Source organism: Saccharomycopsis crataegensis, assembly GCF_037102585.1.
Source record: "Saccharomycopsis crataegensis DNA, jcf7180000000084, whole genome shotgun sequence".
In the NCBI taxonomy this organism is placed as follows: domain Eukaryota; kingdom Fungi; phylum Ascomycota; class Saccharomycetes; order Ascoideales; family Saccharomycopsidaceae; genus Saccharomycopsis; species Saccharomycopsis crataegensis.
Genome location: NW_027043829.1, coordinates 3,120,879 through 3,140,805, shown reverse-complemented (window position 1 = coordinate 3,140,805; position 19,927 = coordinate 3,120,879). Strand labels below are relative to the sequence as shown.

Below are 19,927 nucleotides of genomic sequence, written 5' to 3'. Positions count from 1 at the left end.
ATTCATCCAAGTCTACCTTTTTTTTTTCGTTCTGTGGACAGAATGCTCTTTGGATGTGTTATTATTGATGTTTGTTGCTGGAATACTGTAATTAAGAAGGCGCCCCTTTTAATCTCTGGACAATTACCACAACAATAATCTCGAGGTAAACTAATTAACTGAGCATGATGGAAAAAAAAAAAAAGAAAAAGAAAAAGAAAAAGAAAAAGACCCTGAAAATCTGTGTTCCTTATTATCCGTGTTGTTCAGATGAATGAGGTATTTTTCAATATTGGGTATGTTCTGATTTGAAGATGAATGATAGTATATATATGTATATATATATATATAGTAGGGGATCCTTTGTTTAAAAGGGTGGGTGTGGGAGGGGAAGCGCTTGTAAATTGATTGAGGGGTAAGTAAAAGTATAAGAGACAGAAGACAGAAGACAGATCATCTTAACCGCCAACACAACAACAATTGATGGCGATGATTCCCGCTCACATGACATCTTGCGGTGTGTGGGGTACGTTATCCTGCATGAGCCTTCTTCTTCTTCTTCTTCATCTTCTTCTTCTTCCTTCTGTTGTTGTTGTTGTTGTTGTTGTTGTCCCTTCAAACATTGATGGCAAATGAGGTCACTAATTGCCACTCACTTCAACTCTAATACTATATCAATGTGGTTGATGCTAGCCAATTATCATTCGGGGTGATGATCACCAATCAAATATTAATAATATTAATAACATTTATTACCAAAACAACTGCTACTATCCCCACTGAGTTCGACACAATCCCTCACGTCTCATCATCATCATCATCATCTCTCTCTCTCTCTCTCTCACATCTATTACTCATTATTATGTGCCCCGCTACCATCACCGAAAACAAAAAAATTACCAAAACAGCAATAATAAAACATATCCCCACTCAATCATTATCAATATCTAGAACAAAAATTGATCAATTAATAAGATATAAAAAAACAAAATATGTCAATGGTTGGAAAAGATCAATTATACCATTCCCGCGTACGAATCGGTGGCGGTCGTTTCTCAAATATCTACCGCTGCGTCGGGCCATCTGACGCTATTTGTGCCCTCAAGATTGTCGACACCGACGATTACAACGTCCCGCCACATTCTATCACCGTGGAGCTATCTATTCTCAAGTACTTGAAATCGGTCCTCAATCATTGTGACCATGCCAGTAATAATAATAATAATAATAATGTCGCGTTGTTGATAGACGAATATAAAAAATACGACGACCAGATCCTCGTGCTTCCTTACTACCAATTCACATTGTTGGATTATGTCCGCAAAAACTCTCGGATGAGAACCAATTTCACCGCATTGTTATCAACGGATAATCAGGAAGCGCCATTGGACCCCATTGATGAATATTTCTACACCGATGATGATTATGGTCAAGCTTCTGCTGTCGCCCCACGGTACCAGAGAATCAATAAACTTGATATCCGCAAGGCAATGAATATCATCAAACAAATCCTCCAAGGGTTAAACTTCATTCATGACAATGGGATTATCCATAGAGATATTAAACCAGAAAATATTTTAATCTCCGTTGATGATGATGATGAGGATGAGGTGCAGGTGGCAATTACGGATTTTGGGATTTCGTATATGGATAAGCATCAAATAAAGCGCCAGGAATCGTTGGTGGAACTTTGCAAAGAGTTGGATTTCACTAGATCGGCCGAACCTGATGCGGGTCATAAATTCACCCAAATCAGTTCTGGAGTATTCAAGCCCCCTGAAGTGGTGTTGGGAATCACCGACTATGGGACAGAATTGGATATTTGGTCTCTTGGAATCATTGTTAGTCAATTGTTAAGTAAGGATTGTTTACCGGTGTTGAACAAATCGGGGAATTTCAGTGACATTGCTTTATTGCAATCGATTTTCCAAACGTTTGGAACTCCTGACGAACATTGCTGGCCTAGGGTGCAAGAGATTGATATCTTTAGGAATTTTAATTTCACAAAATATGAAAAGAAAGAAATTGACGAAGTACTACCAAAATTACAAGGTGAAGAGGGGTTTTCGTGGTTTGAGAAGGTATTCAATCAGATGATGGAGTATGATGCCAATAAGCGAATCACTGCTGAGAAGGCGTTGGAGGAATTTACAAGGTCTGGATTTTGAAAAATGGTTGGAGATTTTTTTTCTTTTGAATATATTTTTTTTTGTTGTTTGGTCGTATATTTTAATAATCTCCTTTATATATTTTTTTTCTAAAAATTTTAATTATTCCATTTTATAGAGGCATTTGATGAGATTAGAAAAAAAAAAAAAATGGGATCTACGGAGTCTTCGGAAGATAACCATAAGGAGAGAATTCTTTAATTCGTCTTATAGAATATATACTTGTTATTGAATATATGCAGTAACCAAATAGACATGTAAATATTTGCATCAATTTTGATTGACCACTAAAAATACAAAAAAAAAAAAAAATGGAATACACGGGGATGATTGGAAATGAATTCAATAAATTCGTATCATCCGATATTTTGGATCACCGTCGATGGAAATGAAAAATTGACTCGGCAATCATAATTAAATAAATGAAATACCTATTGTTTTATTAAGCTTTTTTTTTTATTGGATGAGATAATCATTGATGTGGAAGGCATATCAAATGGACTAACCATTCAGTCTCCTTATTCGTATTTTTTTTCCCTAATGATGATGTCTACAAAATGGTAATTGCCATTACCTCTATCTTTCTCTTTGTCTCTTTGTCTCTTTGTCTCTCTCTCTCTCTCTCGACTAAATGGAAAATTAGACAGACAGACAGACGAATGGATGACACTCTGTTAATTTAAATTTTGACAGTATTTTCAATCAAAAAAAAAAAAAGAAAAAAAGAAAGTGAAACAGGAATGATCGCTTTTAATTTTAGTGTGTGGATGAATAATTATAATACGATTTGACAGACCAGACCAGACCACCTTTTTGAGATGATCCGATTGATTGGTATTGTGTTGTGGGTAATTTAGATTATAACCATAATTAATGCAGCTTTGTACTTTAGTCGGGAAGTACCACATTTCTCTTTTTCTTTTTTTTTTTTTTCTTTTATTCCTGGTATAATTTTTTTTGACTTGGGAGGAGAGATCCTGATGGTTTTAAGAGGGAATGGGAGAGGATTATCATTATTATTATTATTATTATGTGGTTATTATGGTAGGAATATTGAACTCTATGGTTTGGTTTAAAGCTGATATTTTATTCCAAACAAAATAAAATATATTATAAATATTATTATTATTATTATTATTAGAAGAGTTGGTGGTGGTGGTGATGATGATGGAAAAGACAATCAATGGCGAGAATAGGCTTATTTTCTGATTAGTTCATATGATACCACCGAGAGGACGAAAGGCATTATTATTATTAATATTCTGGCAAGGTTTTTAGCGTTGTCTTAGAATGGCGATCCTCAGGTGGTTGGTTGGTTTTGTTGGGGAGGGCTGATATATTGTAGACAGGTGGGGTGTACCAAGTGTGTAGTGTAGTATAGTATAGTATAGTATAGTATGAGATGGGATAGTGTAGTATGATATGATGTGATATAGTATAATATAATATAATATAATAATATAATATCATAGAAGATAAGATGATGACATGAGAAACAATCGGCACTTATCAGCTGCAAAAAAAAACAAAACCGCACAAAACGACAGGCGTCAGCGACAGACGACGATGATCATCTCCTCTCTCTCTCTGGCCATCGTTGTGATATATAATCGATCCAGTTTCTTACACGGTTCTTTTCCTGGTCTTCTGAGAGTATTTCTATAACTGTTCTCCCCGGCTCTTTCTTCGCTACAAAATATATATATACATATATATATACGGCCCTGGCTACTTCACACTGTCAAAAAAACATCGGTATCCTTAAATTGCCACCTAATCCCTCACTCACCCACTCTCATCCTTGCAAATCAATAATAATAATAATAATAATAATTCTAATACTTATAAAAATAATAATAAAAACAACAACAACTACTACCACCACCAATTCTTGTTTGCCAACTACCACAAATAATCCTCTTCAAACAAGATATTTTGATATTCCCATTATACATTTGCCAGGCACTAACGACGTGCCTCATAACCTTTTTTTTTTGACAACAAAAGTTGACACAAAAAAAAAAACTGAAATTTTGTTCCTCCCCTCCCCCCCTTTTTAAAATTTCACAAATTTCACCATCTTTGCCAAACTTTTCTTTTCAACACAATACTTAACAAAACTATCCTCTACTTAATCGCAAAATTAATCACCTTCCGAAAATACAAAAACTATCCAAAAAAAAACAAAAAAGCAAAAAAAAAGAGAAAGCAAGAAGAAGCAAAGAAAGGTCATATCAATGTCCAACCAAAACATTGCGATTTTATCAAGTAGAATATACAACAATCAAACCAATATCAATAACCAACAACAACAACAACAACAACAAACCATGTCAATACAACAACAACAACACAACCAACCAAAATTGCCTTCAAGCAACCCCCCAGACTTACACCATCCCCGCCAGCACTCGATCCATATTGACGACTATGACGAAAATGGTGCCAGACCTAACGGCCAACTATCAACCTCTTCTCCTGCCGGCATTGCCGCTGCTTCTGCCGTAACCCCCGACAAATTAGCCAACTTATTATTGACCCAAGGTCCTTTAGCAATCCGTCATTTAACCTCACATTTGGCCAACTTGATCCCAGGGTTTGCCCATTTATCCTTGTCAAAACAACGAAGATTAATTATCGCTGCCTTGGATTCCGGTGACCCAATAACCGGCTGTATTTTTGAAAAAGTCGGCTGGGGCCAGTGGGCTGCTAAAAAAATTGGCTCCGAAGCCGTCAAACAACGTCAATTACAAATGGGGGGTCCCAACAGTACACACAAAATTATCGATAACGATGAAGGTGCCGAGGATGAACTCGACAAAATTCAAGATTTACGTGACTCCTCTTCACCAAGAAGAGACTTGACCAAAAGCTCTTCTCCTCCAAGTATCAAAAAACCTTCCGAAGCATTTGGTTGGTCGAAACGTCGTGAATCGATCACTAACCAATCAAACGACGTGCATGCCACAAGTTTACCACAATCTCCACGCTCCAGTTTCCACAACCCAAAAAAGCTTTTGAAATCTAGTAATTCAGCCACCGCTAATGACGACGCAATCATGTCAAGTTCTGATGAAGAAGAAAATGGTGTTTTCAGCAGTGACGATGAAGAAGACGGGTTGAATAATAAATTCCAATATCACGAAATTAAACCAATGTTACCAGGAGCTATTCAACCAAGAAGTCACTCGCAAGTCATTTATTCTACTTCTCCGTTAGGTAATGCCTCGGCGGGGCCATTTATCCGTCATAATAGACCACTGTTCAGTCATCATGCCAGTGCCAAAGGGGTTTCTAAACCAAAAGTTAGAAGTAGATTAGGATCTTTCAATGGCAATAACGGCTCAAGCTCTTTGGAAATGACCTACGAGAATGGGGAAAATTTGGATGAATTAATGAAATTCAGAAATGGCAGACGTCAGTCATTCAACGAATCATTTATTAGAGGCAAATCTCCAAGCAGTAACACTTCAAAAAGAATCAGTATCAGCAGTATTACTAATGCTACCAATTCTCCTTTGTTGATGAGTCCTTCCAGTTCCATCACCAACGCGGGGACTCAGCCGATTACAATTTCCACTCATCTTCAACAACCTACTTCTGCTGGTCATTATTCAAGTCCAATTGTTTCTCCATCTTCATCGCTTGCTCCAAACACCAGTTCTACCAACAGACCTTCGGTATCCACAATGTCGACCACCAACTCTAATTCAACCTCTCCAAGCTACCATTCTGATACCGATGAAGAAGATTGGGCTTCCATGGGGGCAAATAGAGTCGCTCATACCGTCACGACAATTGAAGGGTCGAGTAGCGAAAACACTAAAGGCAGTATTAGTAGTAGTAATGGTGGTGGTGGTGTTGAAGAAAATGGAGCTCATATGAAAAAGAAAAATCTCGATTTTAGAGAAGAAGCTGCAGTTTATGCTTTGGTTAATTTGGGATCTGTATAATTTTCTCATTACCTTTTATTTAGTTTATTATGTTGATGATTTTTTCCTATTTCTTTCAGGTATTAATATTTGTCTTTTTCACGGTTATTGGGCTTGTTTCTTGGGTTATTATTGCTTTTTTGGTCTTTGGTTTTTTTGTTCTAGGTCTGCGTCTCACGGTTTAACGGTTTTTTATACATGTGGGTTATTATCTTTTTGGTTACGATTATGGTTTTTAATGGTTATTGTCTTATGGAATAGATTTTTAGTGTTGTTTTGATAATCTTTTCTCAGCTTGGTTAGTTGTTTTTTTTTATTGTTGGCTGCTACGCAAAACAGTATTTTGTGTTGACCTTTTATTGTCAACTTATTGATTATATTTTTTATTTGATTATTTTCTTATACCTTTAGTTTTTGTCTTATTTTGTGTTTTTTTTTCTGAAATTTATCTCATTTTCTTTGATTTCTTGATATTATTTGCTCGGAAATGGAAAAAAAAAAAGAAGAAGAACAAACTTTTTTTTTTTGACATCTCAAATCTTTAGAAAGTTTTCTATACTTTATGGTTTTTTTTTTGAATTTCTTTTAACGTTTATATTTAATATTCAAGCTTTTGTAATGTTTTTTCTTTTTTTTTTTTTTTTTTGTTGAAAAAATTTCCATTCTTGTTGATGTTTTCTTTATTCGTTTTTAATAAATAAAAAGCAAAATTGATTCAAACGTTGTGGACTATCTATTTTGATGAATGATTTATTGTACTTGATCCTTCACCATGATGATGAATTTTAGCCAACATCATTAAGTGGGAGTATGAATTCATTTATTCTAACAACGAATGAAAAAAATGAGAAATTACGGAATGATAAAATATAGTTGAGAAATTAATACGCAATGACAATACTATATTATATTATATTATATTATATTATCGGTGAAATAATCGTCAAACTTTCAGCAAACAGCACTGCTACTACTAACCTTCATGCATGCATCTCGTCTAAGAACACTTTGTTTATTTTTCAACATCAAGTATTTGTTGACAGTAAACATACTGACTGTGAGGAATAGGCGGTGCTAAAGCCTGACGACCCACGACATTATCTACATATTTCCAGTCGCTTTACTAGCAGAATAATATAAATGCTAAACCTCCCTCTTTAGTTTTTAAAGTAGTAACGAATGAATTTTTTTTTTGGTTTTGCAAACCGCTATATACGTCATTACCCATAATACATCCACAAGCATCTTGGTTGACATGGGCCCCGCCAATAAAAAGAGAGCCTTGAAAAAAACCATTACTATAATTCTTATCACTGGTACTTTAGAATTTGTTGAAAAAAAAATTACAGAGAAAAATGCAAACACGAATGAAGGAAAGAAGAAGGGAAAGGGTTTCGGCTATGGAGAAGCGAATGGTGAACAGAGCCTTTGTCAAACAATGGCGTCATTCTCCGTTCAAGGTTGATATCGAAATGTGGGATGATCCACGTTGTATCAGAGAGACATGATTCACAAAGGAAGGTATCTACTACTTGGTAGATCTCCTTCACCTTGATGATTCTGTGAGACGTGCCTACGGTATATCAGCGCAAGGTCCCGAGGCTTTGGCGATGTTGCTTACGAGATTAGCGATTCCAAATCGATTTTATGATCTCTCAGTTAAATTTGGTAAATCAATGTCAGCCATCAGTACTGATGTGAAACATTTGGCCTTGTACATTAGTGATACATTGGGGTACTTATTGAATGTTAATAGTTATAAAATTGATGAAGAAAGAAAAAGAGTTCTCAAAAAAGAAGGCCAGGATTTGCAGCTGTATCATTATTATTCTGATTTGTGTTTTTTCTTGTATGGAACCGTGGTCCAGATCCGCGATCCTACTAAAAAAAAAAATGCCAAACCTTCAAACAACGGCCATAAAAACAACTATTGTTTGAATCAGGTGCTCCTTGGAACTGATAATATTATTTACGGCCTTGAAGGTCCGGTAGCCGGTCTGGTCCATGATCTCAGACATTTTAAAAAATGAGTAACATGGACGAAAAAATAAAGGATTTCTACCCTGGTACCATGGTTTACGCAGACGCTGCGTATTGTGACTCCTCGGTAATCAAGACGCCATTTTCAAGAACGCAAATTGGCAAATGCTCGCTATATTTATTATCCCCATGAGTCGGAGAGACAAATTGAAGGTAGAAAAGCGAATTTAATGAGGCACAATAAAGAGATGAGTGGGATTAAGGTTAGAATTGAAAACAAGTTTACCCGACAGAATCAGCAATTTTCTCACTTTAAGTACCACCACAAAATCAAAGTTCTTTTAAAGCCGGTCTCAGTAATGTATTCTGTTGCAGTGTTGTTCCTTAACATTCAGGAAATCATGAAAAAAGATGACTTAACGGTTGAGGAGTATTTACGTTGGGAAAAAGTTTAATAGTCAGTAATAACAACATGAATTTCTTTTTATATAAAATATTCGCAGACAAAGTCAGCCACATTAGTTATTCTATTGGGATATCATGATGGTAATATATACATATATATATTATATGTGCTTTGACAAGATTTCTTAGCGCCAGAAAGTCATCAGCGATTGATTTAAATAGAATAATAATGATATGATAATGATATAATAATGATATAATAATGATATAATAATGATATTATTGCGGTTGGTTGTCTAGGACTTGTAGTAGGTGTGTGTGTGTGTGTGTAGGAGATACAATTTTCAAAGATATTTGTCAAAAGCTTACAAAATTTTTAAATTGTGTGTTGTAGAATCTGTCAAGAGATACTCATATAATCCATTGAGGTATATCAAAAGAGTCCATTTATTTCAAAGAGTACAAAAATAAACAACACCAAAAGAGGGAAAAAAAAATGAGGCTAATAGAGAAAAACGAATGAGTATGAGAGAAATTTGTAATATACGGGAGGTCAAAATCACTTAGTTGTTGGCATAGATATCGTCATCACTGTCATAATATTCATCGTCGTCATCATCATCATCACCCAAATGTTCAAAGTTAACCTTGTAACGCAACAAGGCCCCGACACCACCAAAACCTCTGACGAATTGGGCCCCTTCGGATGATCTATCGGAAACGAATTCCAAAGTGGCACCAAAGTTCTTGTAGTTTTCAGCCAACCATTCGATCAACGGTTGTTCGTCGACAACTTCCATTTCTGTGTCAGTTTTTTTGTCCATCAAGTATTCCTTGTTTTCCTTCTTTTCACCTTCCCTTGATGGGACGTTGAATCTGATGACCTCGGCGCCTTCGGCGTCTTTGAGCACGTATCTAACGGTTTCCAAGTTTTCGTGGACAATCAAGATTTCACAAGCCCCCAAGTCCAAAGCTTTAAGGGTATCGTCGATACCATAACAGTATTTACCAGTGTCTTGGGCAATTTCTTCGTAATATTTGTCCAACAATTTCTTTTCTTGGATGAACTTGACGTTGGATAAAGTTTCTGCCGATAATTCGATAGCTTGGTTGAACCCGTTTTCCCCACCATAAGAGATATCGACAATCTTGACGATTCTTGCTTGTAATCTGTTGTCAAACATATCGGATTTGGACAATTCGGTCTTGAAATCGGCAGAACCGGCCAACACCAACCCATTGACGGTGATTTTATCGTTGGTGATGAAATTTTGCACCGCTACTTCGGCGACTTTTCTAACGTAATTGTGTCTTTTTTCTTCTCTCAAACGACTGAAACGCAACGCAGATTGACCACCACGACCATGCTTCTTTGGCAAATCAACGGTGAACTTGTGGAGGATTTCTCTCGTGTTACCGGACAAAGTACCAAACAACGCACCGTTACCGTCCATGATGATGAACCCGTATCTTTCATCGGAGTCCAACAATTCACTTAAGGCTTCGGTATGGAACTTGTTGTCACACAAGTACAAAGAGGTGTTGATAGGCTTGAATGGCTCGAAATCAATGTTCAATTTCTTTTCCTTACCTTCGTCGGTGATCACATCACCACAGTAAATCACCAACCCGTTAGGTGGGACCTTGTTGTATAACTTCAACTTTTGTTGGGTGGAAGTGATGGCGGACAACACCGACAAACGGTTGACACGAGACTTGATATTGGAGGCGGTACCGTATTCATCAGTCAACATCTTGTTCAAAATCGAGATTTGCCCTTTTGGAGGGATGATCAAACTGATCATCGAGGTACCGTTACCTCTGGCGTTTTCCAAACGCTTGATAAGTTTCTTGATCTTCCAGATCTCAATATTCTTTTCGGCGTCGGTATCTTCCATATTGTCAATATTATTATTCTATACTTCTTGATTTTTTTTTTTTTTTCCAACCAGAAAGAGAGAGATATGGTAGTTTTCCACCCTGTTTGCACCGTTCTGACAGAGCAGTAAAATTTTTTTTTTTTGTTGTTTAAGATGGTGGAGGGTTACCCTGAGGTCAGAGGGGTGATCCCATCGCCTCTTGAAGATACTTTTTTGGGTGGAGGGGGATCATAGAGAGAGAGAGAGAGAGAGAGAGAGAGAGATCATTTACATACATTGTAAGCAATACTTCAGAGCTGGCTGGAAAAGGGCGATGGGCTAAACACGATTATTCTTATTCTTATTATTATTATTGTTATTGGGTTGTGCTCTTTTTATGCATGTTGAGGCATAGCAATGCAGAATCCACATGGGCACACCACACCACACCTTCCCTTCTTCGTCTTCGTCTTCTTCTGTGGTTTGTATAAACTGTGGTTGGGAGGATCATTGGGAACACTGTGTATCTCCCCCTCCCCCATATATCTCTATCACCCGTCTCTCTAGGTAATCACAGACCCTGCCTCCTCCTTCTGGAACCTTCGACCGCCGCTGGAACCTTCTGGAATTCCTCACCCAAGGGCTGCGCAACCAAACGAAGGTGAAAAAAAAATAAAAGAATTTTTCTTCAATAAGAGAAAAAAAAAAAAAGAAAATTCTCCGTGAGAAGTCCAAGTTATTATTATCTATCAGATTATTATTTCATTTCCCAATTACTTAATAATAGAAAAATGAGCGCTCCATTCGGTATTGACTTAGGGTCTAACAACTCTGTGATTGCTGCCGCTTTCAAGAACAACATCGATGTCGTGGTTGGTGAAATCGGTAACCGTTCCACTGCCACCTTGGTTGGTTTCAACGCTAAGGCCAGAAGTCTTGGTGAAAACGCTAAGATCCAACAAACCTCTAACGTCAAGAACACCGTCGGTAACTTGAACAGAATCATTGGTTTGTCCGCCGACAGCCCAGACTTTGAAATTGAAAAGAAGTACTTCACCGCCCCTTTGGTTGCTAAAGACTCTGAAGTTGCTGCCAAGGTCAGATTGGCTGGCGAACAAAAAGAGTTCTCTGCCACCCAATTGTCCGCCATGTTCATCAACAACTTGAAAGAAGTTGCCCAAAACACCGTCAAGGGTAAGATCACCGATGTTGTCATCGCCGTCCCAGCCTGGTACTCTGAAAAGCAACGTCAAGCCGTTGCCGACGCCTCCAGAATTGCTGGCTTGAACCCAGTCAGAATTGTCAACGAAGTCACCGCCGCTGCCGTTGGTTACGGGGTCTTCAAGAACAACTTCCCTGATGAACCAAAGAAGATTGCCTTTGTCGACATTGGTTACTCCACTTACACCGTCTCCATCGCCGCCATCAAGAAGGGGGAATTGAAGATTTTGGGTACTGCCACCGACAAGCACTTTGGTGGCCGTGATTTCGATTACGCCATCACCGAACATTTCGCCAAAGAATTCAAGAGCAAGTACAAGATTGACATCCACACCAACCCAAAGGCTTTCCACAGAGTCTTGACCGCCGCTGAAAAAGTCAAGAAGGTCTTGTCCGCCAACACCAGTGCCCCAATCAATATCGAATCCGTCATGGATGACGTCGACGTTTCTTCCACCATGGAAAGATCCGAATTGGAAGAATACGTTCAACCATTGTTGGACCGTCTTCACGTCCCAGTCGAAGCTGCTTTGAAGGCTGCTGGTTTGACCACCGAAGACCTTGACAACGTCGAAGTCATTGGTGGCTGTACCAGAGTCCCATCCATCAAGGCCAGATTGGTGGAAATCTTTGGTAAACCATTGTCCTCGACTTTGAACTCAGATGAAGCTATCGCCAGAGGTGCCGCTTTCATTTGTGCCATCCACTCCCCAACCCTTAGAGTTAGACCATTCAAGTTTGAAGACTACAACCCATTCTCTGTCTCTTACTTCTGGGACAAGGATGAAGAAGACGTTGACCACATGGAAGTTTTCCCAGTCGGTTCTACTTACCCATCCACCAAGATCATCACCCTTTACAGATCTAAGGACTTTGAAATTTCTGCCAAGTACACCCACCCAGAAGCTTTGCCAAAGGGTACTGACCCATTGATTGCTAAGTGGAAGGTCACCGGTGTCAAGGTCCCAGAAGGTGAAGACTCCGTTGCCGTCAAGTTGAAGTTGAGAATGGACCCATCTGGTTTCTACACTGTTGAAGCCGCTTATACCGTTGTCGAAAAGATTGTTCAAGAATTGGTGGAAAACCCAGAAGCCAAGGAAGATGACGAACCAGAATACAAGGATGTCAAGAAGTTGGTCAAGCAAGATGACTTGGTTCTCGAAGCCCAAACCTTGTCTCTTCCAGAAGCTCTCAGAAACCAATATTTCGAAGAAGAATTCAAGATGGTTGCTAACGATAAATTGGTTTCCGAAACTGAAGAACGTAAGAACGCTCTTGAAGAATACATTTACGAATTGCGTGGTAAATTGGACGACATCTACGCTCCATTTGCTAGTGAACAAGAAAAGACTAAATTGCAAGGCTTGTTGACCAAGACTGAAGATTGGTTGTACGATGAAGGTGACGACACCACCAAGGCTAAATACATTGCTAAGTACGAAGAATTGGCCAGAACCGGTAACTTGATTAGAGGTCGTTACTTGGCTAAACAAGAAGAAGAGAAGCAAGCCAAGAGAGCTAAGCAAGAATCCAAGTTTGCTCAAGAAATGGCCGCTAAGATTGCCGCTGACAGAGCTGCCAAGGAAGCTGAAGCTCCAAAGAAAGATGATGACGTTGTCATGACTGAAGAACTCGATTAATTGGTTGAATTAATGAATGAATGATTAGATTTGATCAGATTCTTATATTTTCTTTTTCCATCTTTGAACTACTGGATATTAATAACAATAATAATAATGATAGTTACTCTTTTGTTTTTCAATTACAATCTGTACATTTTGGTTTTTTTTTTTCCCTTCTCTCTCTGTTTTTCAAATTCTATTGTTGATATAGGTTTTTTAATGGTAGACATTGTTATTTTAATACCTTTTGTTATTTTAATACCTTTTTTTATTTTTTCATTTTGTATTCGTTTCTGAACTTTTTTTTTTAAGAGTGAGTGAAGCGAGGTGAAGCAAACATTAAAAGAAAAAAAAAAAAAAAAACTGAATAAACTCATCCATCCAATTAAATAAATACACACTTTGAATCATGATATTTAATAATGTTAGGGATGTTGCAGACCCGACGTTTTTTTTTTGGCAAACTTTTTTATTTTACTTTTAGTTTTGAGCCCTGGTTGAGCACGTGGTGCGCGTGACAGCACGTGATAAATTAAAGAAAATTGCCGGAAGTTGGACAAATTTCTTTACGTTTTTTAAAGACATTTTTCCATATATTACTTACTAATGTGTTTATTTGGGTTTTATTAATGTTGTTTTCTATCAATTCCTATCTTCGCTATCTTGTTTCTTGTTCATCATTTTTCTAATGTCTTGTCTTGACTGCGTTTGTTGTCACGATAATGCTGCTATAGAAGGAGCACTACGCTCTCCGGATTTTCTTTTTTCATTTGGATCTGAATACCAAGTCGTGTTATGTTGGCTATATAATTATAATGCCTTGGGGTGTCGTAAACTGTAATTTGCACTTATGGGATATAAAAGATAATCAGAAAATTTTAATCCACTATATATTGTACGAGAAAGTAGTCTCCTACCCAAATTCTGACCCAGGGAAAGTCTCCAAAAACGCTGTGTCATGTTGAGTTTGAAGTAATTATTTGTTGGTATACCAATATATGGTGTGAGAGCGTCATGTACATTTATAAATGCACACACCATAGACGCCTTGGGGTGCATAGGATATGGAAAATCATTATTCTTACAACTATTCAGGTTTGAATTATTCGTATTCTATTCGTTCGGAAATGAGGTTTAGATTGATGAGGAAAAACGTTCCATAAATCATTTCCAGTTGCTTTACAATCAACAAACGCCATTTGGCCAGGGAAATCCTGCTGGGTGTACTATCGTACATACTACGAATATGATCACCCCAGTTTACATTTTATCGTGTTAAATTATTTTATTGTTTATTATTATTTGTCTTCCTTATTGTTATTAGAAGACAAGAGCGAATCCTACTATTATTAGTCATTTAATACATTTACCTTCTTTGATTTATTACTGTTAATTCAGCCTAATAACAAGTTGTTGAATACGAGCCACTTGTTTGAGTTGTGTGTTCAATCAGATAGTTAAAGAGACCAAGTACGGTGATAACATCTGATCTTCTTATCACGTATCTAATGAGAGATAGAGTGAAGATAAGTATCGATATAGGATTAAGAAGTCAACTCTTCCTTCCTTTCCATTTCTGTTGTCATTTCACCGTCTCACGTGAGACTGGAAATAAAAGAGGCATTGCGATAAACATTTCGTCATTGGTAAGAAACATGAAGGGTATTTCGTTACATACAGCATCATAGAGGATATATGTCTTACAGTATTGCTAGTGCTAAAATCATCATTATCAATGGATTAACTATTGAAAGCTTGCATTTTGAAATCTTTGTCAAGATCTTTGAATTATGTGCTGGGGTATATTCTAAGAGTATTGCGAGAATGTGGGACAAATAGATGTTAGTTCTTCTAATCATCCCTACACAGAGTTGTCAGATTCGCTTTAACTTCACTCAATATCGATTAGCAGCTACTATGAGTTACACTGAAAAGGATGTAAAATTGTGAGATGAAAAATCGAATTCTTGCGAAGGCTTTCATAATACAAGAAATACACCAGGGGCATAGAAGCCAGTTTGTTAGTTGTTAGCTGGAAGCTGGGAGCTGGAAGTTGCTGTGGATCCCCATTAAATGGTGCTCGTCGCTCATGATTTGCAACATTTCAATGGATCATGTTTACGGTATGTCTGCTGGATTATCTGTGAACATGTATATATTGGTTGCACTTGCAAGTATGGTTTACTTAATATGCCAGGCTTTCTGGAGCAGCTGAAGCTTGCTGATTGTATGACAATAATAAGTTTGAAGGTTGAGAATTGTTTTTATGGGAGGCTGAAATAAGTTGAAAAAACTGAAAAACTTGGCGGTAACATAATATCCAATTAATGTTTTACATTAAGTTGGTTTCGAGGACTAATGAAGATTGCGAATAATGCTTAGTTGGTTGGCACCACAATATTTTGGGGAACGCGATCTATTTTTGTTGCAGTTTTGTCTATATTCTATGATGCTATTTATATTTAACTCTGCAAGTGGAAGCTCATTACTCAAAAAGGGTCTTGTAATCCCACCATCTCTGGACTTTCTGGTTTCCAATTATTGTTATACCATCAGGACGGTATACCTGACTGTGGGTGTGGCACCCCATCGTATCAAACTCTTCTCCTCATCTTTCATTACAGTTCCAGTTTCCTTCCCTGAATTTGCTCTTGTTTAACAAGCCATTTAATGATAATCCAAGAACAAGACCAGTAAATGATTTGATGTCAATATGAGCGACCAAGCTTACGAACAGAGAATAGCGTCTGCAATAAATGAGATAAAATCCAAAATCAGAAATTCACAAGGTCTATCATTAGACCTTGGTGACATTCTTGATGACCAAAACTTAAGAGCTGGTGTTATTGGAAAAATGAAAGTGGAAGCATATCTTGAGAGAGAAAGAAATGGCCCGAATTCCACCGACCTCGCATCGCTGCTATGGAAGCTCTTTCTCAACTTGCCTGCGCCAGATCCTCCCAAAAACTCTCTCTACGTGGACTGTGTGCCTACCACACTTCCCAAAGGCTCAATTAGTGCTGCTATTTACAGCTACTACGGAGAGTTTTCGGTTGATTGGCAACCCTTTCCTGATGATTTTTTTGATAATTTGATAGAAACATTTTCATTACATTGTAATCAAAATTTATCATCGTCAATTTTTCATCAGGGGAGTGTTCCTGAAGTCGGTCATCGTTACGATGGCTTATTCTATGACACTATAGGGGAGTCGTGGACTGACAATAAGTTTACTGAGAGCACTGTTTCACGTAATTTTTATGCATTGATGTCAAATAAACTTAAGCTTATCCTTGATAGTTTTAACGAAAAGGTTTATTTTTGGACTGAAGTATCCGTGAAGGGACCAGAAAATTTTTCACTACGTCCGGATATCTCAGTTTTCCCTGTCTTCAATGGAGTCCAAGGTGAAGCATGCATGTTTTTTGAACTAAAGAAGTACGGGCTACAGAAACACATTCGTAATGATGTTCTTACAGATCTGTCGCTAGTTCGCCAGGTGGTTGTTAATATGTTGAACAGTACTAATGATGTTTGTGTGCTTACCGATTACTTTGTTCATATTATTTTCATGCTAGCAGACCCTGATCAGGACGCTTTGAAAAAAGGAAAGGAGCCGAACTCCGCAAAGCGGAAAGAACTTCAAGAGATGAATGACAGAATAGCAGAAATCGAAGCACTTCTTAAAGAAACCAATGGTCACAAATTCAAGGTATTCAATTCAAATAGAAGGTATTTAGAAAAGGAAAAAGCAAAGCTTGAAAAAAAGGCTGGGGCCCTCAAGCAACAACTTATGGAAGTTCCAATCCCTATTTTCTACAAGATTGTAGAAAATTCAAATAAGAAAATCAATTTGATTTTCGCAAGTTTGATACACCACTGTGTGAATTACACTGCTGATCAAAAAAATAGTGCAAGAGATAAGTCTGAAAAATACAAGCTGATATTCATGAAAAAGAACGGCTCGGCACAAAATGTCAAGAACAGAAATTCAAGGTTCCCCTTCGGAGTAACTATTAGATCAATAGGATCTGCGGGTGAAACAATTTCCGGAAATACCCGTGGTCATTACGCCAGTGATATCAAGGAGTTACAAGATGGTAGCTCCCACTTGTCGTTTGTGGCATCTATAAACACCGCTGCTTGCCAGAAAATTTTCCCACAGTTGCCTAAGATGAAAACCAGGAGTGAGAAAATTATCATAAAAGTGTATGACGCGGATTTTCTACTGCAATATGCCAGAACTCGAGAAATTAGAAAACTAGGGTTTTCTTATGAAGATATTTTGAGCATTGCTGCTGAGCAATACACCAACGAGGTTTGTTCATATAGGCAGATTGAAGCCTACAATAACAATTGCAAGTCACAAGCCAATACTATTTTTAGCCCAAAAATTGTGTTTTGTGGCACACGGGTTAGCTTGTTCGACAAGGCCTCCATCAAGTTTGGTGGACCTGCAATATTTATGACAGAGATTCCTGGAGGCGGTAAAATCACCGAGAAACTGATGGAGTTTGGAATTAATCAATTGAAGTTATTGTCGGGTTTAGGTATCAATCACGGTGATATTAAAAGAGAAAATTTCATTGTTACTCCAGACGAAAGAGTTGCTTGGATAGACTATGGTATGGTGAATGAATCTTCAACTTTGGAAGGAAATATCCAAAAATTTGTCGCGATATGCAATGAGTACATATGAGTATTGAGCGGTTCGGTGTTTTGTTCTCTCACTTTTGGTGTTGTCTTTCGACTTGCTTGGTTTGCCACTTATGTTTTTGTATCTGTTCGGCATGAAGGGCTGGATACTTGCTTGCTATCAATCAACAGCTGAGATTTTGTGGTTTTTTTATACGATACTTGCTTATCTGTTTTCGTCACAATGTATCCAGCTATGCTATATTATTTTTCATTTTTTTCATTTTTTTTTTCTATTTTGCTACCTCCGCTTGAGTTGCTGCCATATAATTACTTACTAATGTGTTTATTTGGGTTTTATTAATGTTGTTTTCTATCAATTCCTATCTTCGCTATCTTGTTTCTTGCTCATCATTTTTCTAATGTCTTGTCTTGTCTGGGTTTGTTGTCACGATAATGCTGCTATAGAAGGAGCACTACGCTCTCCGGATTTTCTTTTTTCATTTGCATCTGAATACCAAGTCGTGTTATGTTGGCTATATAATTATAATGCCTTGGGGTGTCGTAAACTGTAATTTGCACTTATGGGATATAAAAGATAATCAGAAAATTTTAATCCACCATATATTGTACGAGAAAGTAGTCTCCTACCCAAATTCTGACCCAGGGAAAGTTTCCAAAAACGCTCTGTTATTGTAACATAGGTCATGCTCATGTTATATTATCTTGCATTATCTTTTATTATTATCACCTTCTACTATCTTCTATTATCTTCTATTACTTTTTAGAACTATCCAATAGTTCTAAGAGAAGATCGAACTACTTAAATAGAGTGATCTTTCTCGTTTTTCCATTTTATTATTCTTATTTTAGAGGATACCCTCAAACCTTTACATAGTATTTGTACTTACTTTAACAATTTATTTTATTTTATCGGATGCAACCATTAATAGATTGGATTATGATATCAAACTCTCAATCCATCGATTAACATGAGACCAGGCTTATATTACAATCCCGCTTATTTAGAGATCGAAGCACTACTTGCTCAATTTATACCCAAAACTTCCAACGGTTGCTATTTTTGAAGTTTCTGTTAATGATGAGCACTTAAAAATACATTTCGGCTGGTAATTATGCTAATTACCCTTATTAAACACCAATTCAATTCGATCAACCTTTTACTAGTTTACTTATCAATACAGAGAAATCAAAGTTTTTCATTGAGACATGCACTTGAGTAGGTACTGGTTTACTAGTAAAAGGTTGAAATACCAGAATTCAAGCCCTGGCTACCCATGTTCACAATTTGGGAATTGAACAATGTTGATGTCTTTAGAAAACGTAAAGAAATTTGTCCAACTTCCGGCAATTTTATTTTATTTTATTTTATTTTATTTTATTTTATTTTATTTACAGTAAATGTTATAATTGAGAATCATCAATTGCCATGACTGAGGGTATACCACTCCTGTGAGACAATTTTTTGTGTTTTCTATTTGCAGGTCTTTTAGCACTTGCCAGTTTCTCCGTCATTGCAAGCCTAGCCAATTACATATCCAATATATAATAGATAATAGTATATCTTTATATTTTTTCCATAGGGAATTCCCATGATATTTCTTGTTGGTTATTTGCGATGCTTGGTTGGTTATATTCAAGATTGATGGGATCGAAAATGAAAAAAAACAACTTGAAAAGTCCAGCGCTAAAACAATATCGTTTGTCAGTTTACCCTAATAAATAGCAATAATGGCCAGAATTATGAGATGCTGAGCACTAAAACATCGCCACAGTTCATTTTATCATTATTTATCAGAAATCAATTGTCGACAGCAATTTGAAGGGGGGTGGGGGAGATTCTCGGAATTAAGTTGGTCGACTACTTGATAATTGAAGATTGGCAGCATAGATTGGAGGAATTAACACTAGAAAAATGTTACCATCTCCATAGAATTGACAAAAGATTCAATACTTTGAAGCACACTTGACTAAACTATCGCTCACTGAATGTGAGGGAGGGGGAGAGGTGTGATCAGTTTTTCTAATGATGGGGAGTTGCTTAGGGTTTAGACTTCATTCAATAACCTTGAGGGGGTATCAGGTTGAAGTATTGTTTTATGTCT

The 19,927-nt window shown here is 37.2% G+C and overlaps 7 protein-coding genes across 7 annotated transcripts; 6 read left to right on the top strand and 1 right to left on the bottom strand. All coding sequences in view use genetic code 12, as the record gives it.

Moving 5' to 3' along the window:
• Positions 1-971: 971 nt before the first annotated feature.
• On the top strand, positions 972-2,147 carry CAK1 (cyclin-dependent protein kinase-activating kinase CAK1; the record flags this gene model as incomplete). The annotated part of the gene is made up of 1 exon (XM_064997913.1): positions 972-2,147. One exon carries the CDS (start codon positions 972-974, stop codon positions 2,145-2,147), a length of 1,176 nt encoding a protein of 391 aa, XP_064853985.1.
• A 2,237-nt stretch (positions 2,148-4,384) lies between these two features.
• On the top strand, positions 4,385-6,100 carry STB3 (Stb3p; the record flags this gene model as incomplete). Its single annotated transcript, XM_064997912.1, has 1 exon — positions 4,385-6,100. The coding sequence occupies one exon, from the start codon at positions 4,385-4,387 to the stop codon at positions 6,098-6,100; it is 1,716 nt and encodes a 571-aa protein (XP_064853984.1).
• A 1,589-nt stretch (positions 6,101-7,689) lies between these two features.
• On the top strand, positions 7,690-8,109 carry DASC09_043120 (uncharacterized protein; the record flags this gene model as incomplete). The annotated part of the gene is made up of 1 exon (XM_064997911.1): positions 7,690-8,109. One exon carries the CDS (start codon positions 7,690-7,692, stop codon positions 8,107-8,109), a length of 420 nt encoding a protein of 139 aa, XP_064853983.1.
• A 198-nt stretch (positions 8,110-8,307) lies between these two features.
• Positions 8,308-8,514, top strand: DASC09_043110 (uncharacterized protein; the record flags this gene model as incomplete). The annotated part of the gene is made up of 1 exon (XM_064997910.1): positions 8,308-8,514. One exon carries the CDS (start codon positions 8,308-8,310, stop codon positions 8,512-8,514), a length of 207 nt encoding a protein of 68 aa, XP_064853982.1.
• A 513-nt stretch (positions 8,515-9,027) lies between these two features.
• SUP45 (translation termination factor eRF1) lies at positions 9,028-10,362 on the bottom strand (the record flags this gene model as incomplete). Its single annotated transcript, XM_064997909.1, has 1 exon — positions 9,028-10,362. One exon carries the CDS (start codon positions 10,360-10,362, stop codon positions 9,028-9,030), a length of 1,335 nt encoding a protein of 444 aa, XP_064853981.1.
• Positions 10,363-11,114: 752 nt separating this feature from the next.
• On the top strand, positions 11,115-13,184 carry DASC09_043090 (adenyl-nucleotide exchange factor; the record flags this gene model as incomplete). The annotated part of the gene is made up of 1 exon (XM_064997908.1): positions 11,115-13,184. The coding sequence occupies one exon, from the start codon at positions 11,115-11,117 to the stop codon at positions 13,182-13,184; it is 2,070 nt and encodes a 689-aa protein (XP_064853980.1).
• A 2,695-nt stretch (positions 13,185-15,879) lies between these two features.
• On the top strand, positions 15,880-17,865 carry DASC09_043080 (uncharacterized protein; the record flags this gene model as incomplete). Its single annotated transcript, XM_064997907.1, has 1 exon — positions 15,880-17,865. One exon carries the CDS (start codon positions 15,880-15,882, stop codon positions 17,863-17,865), a length of 1,986 nt encoding a protein of 661 aa, XP_064853979.1.
• Positions 17,866-19,927: the final 2,062 nt, after the last annotated feature.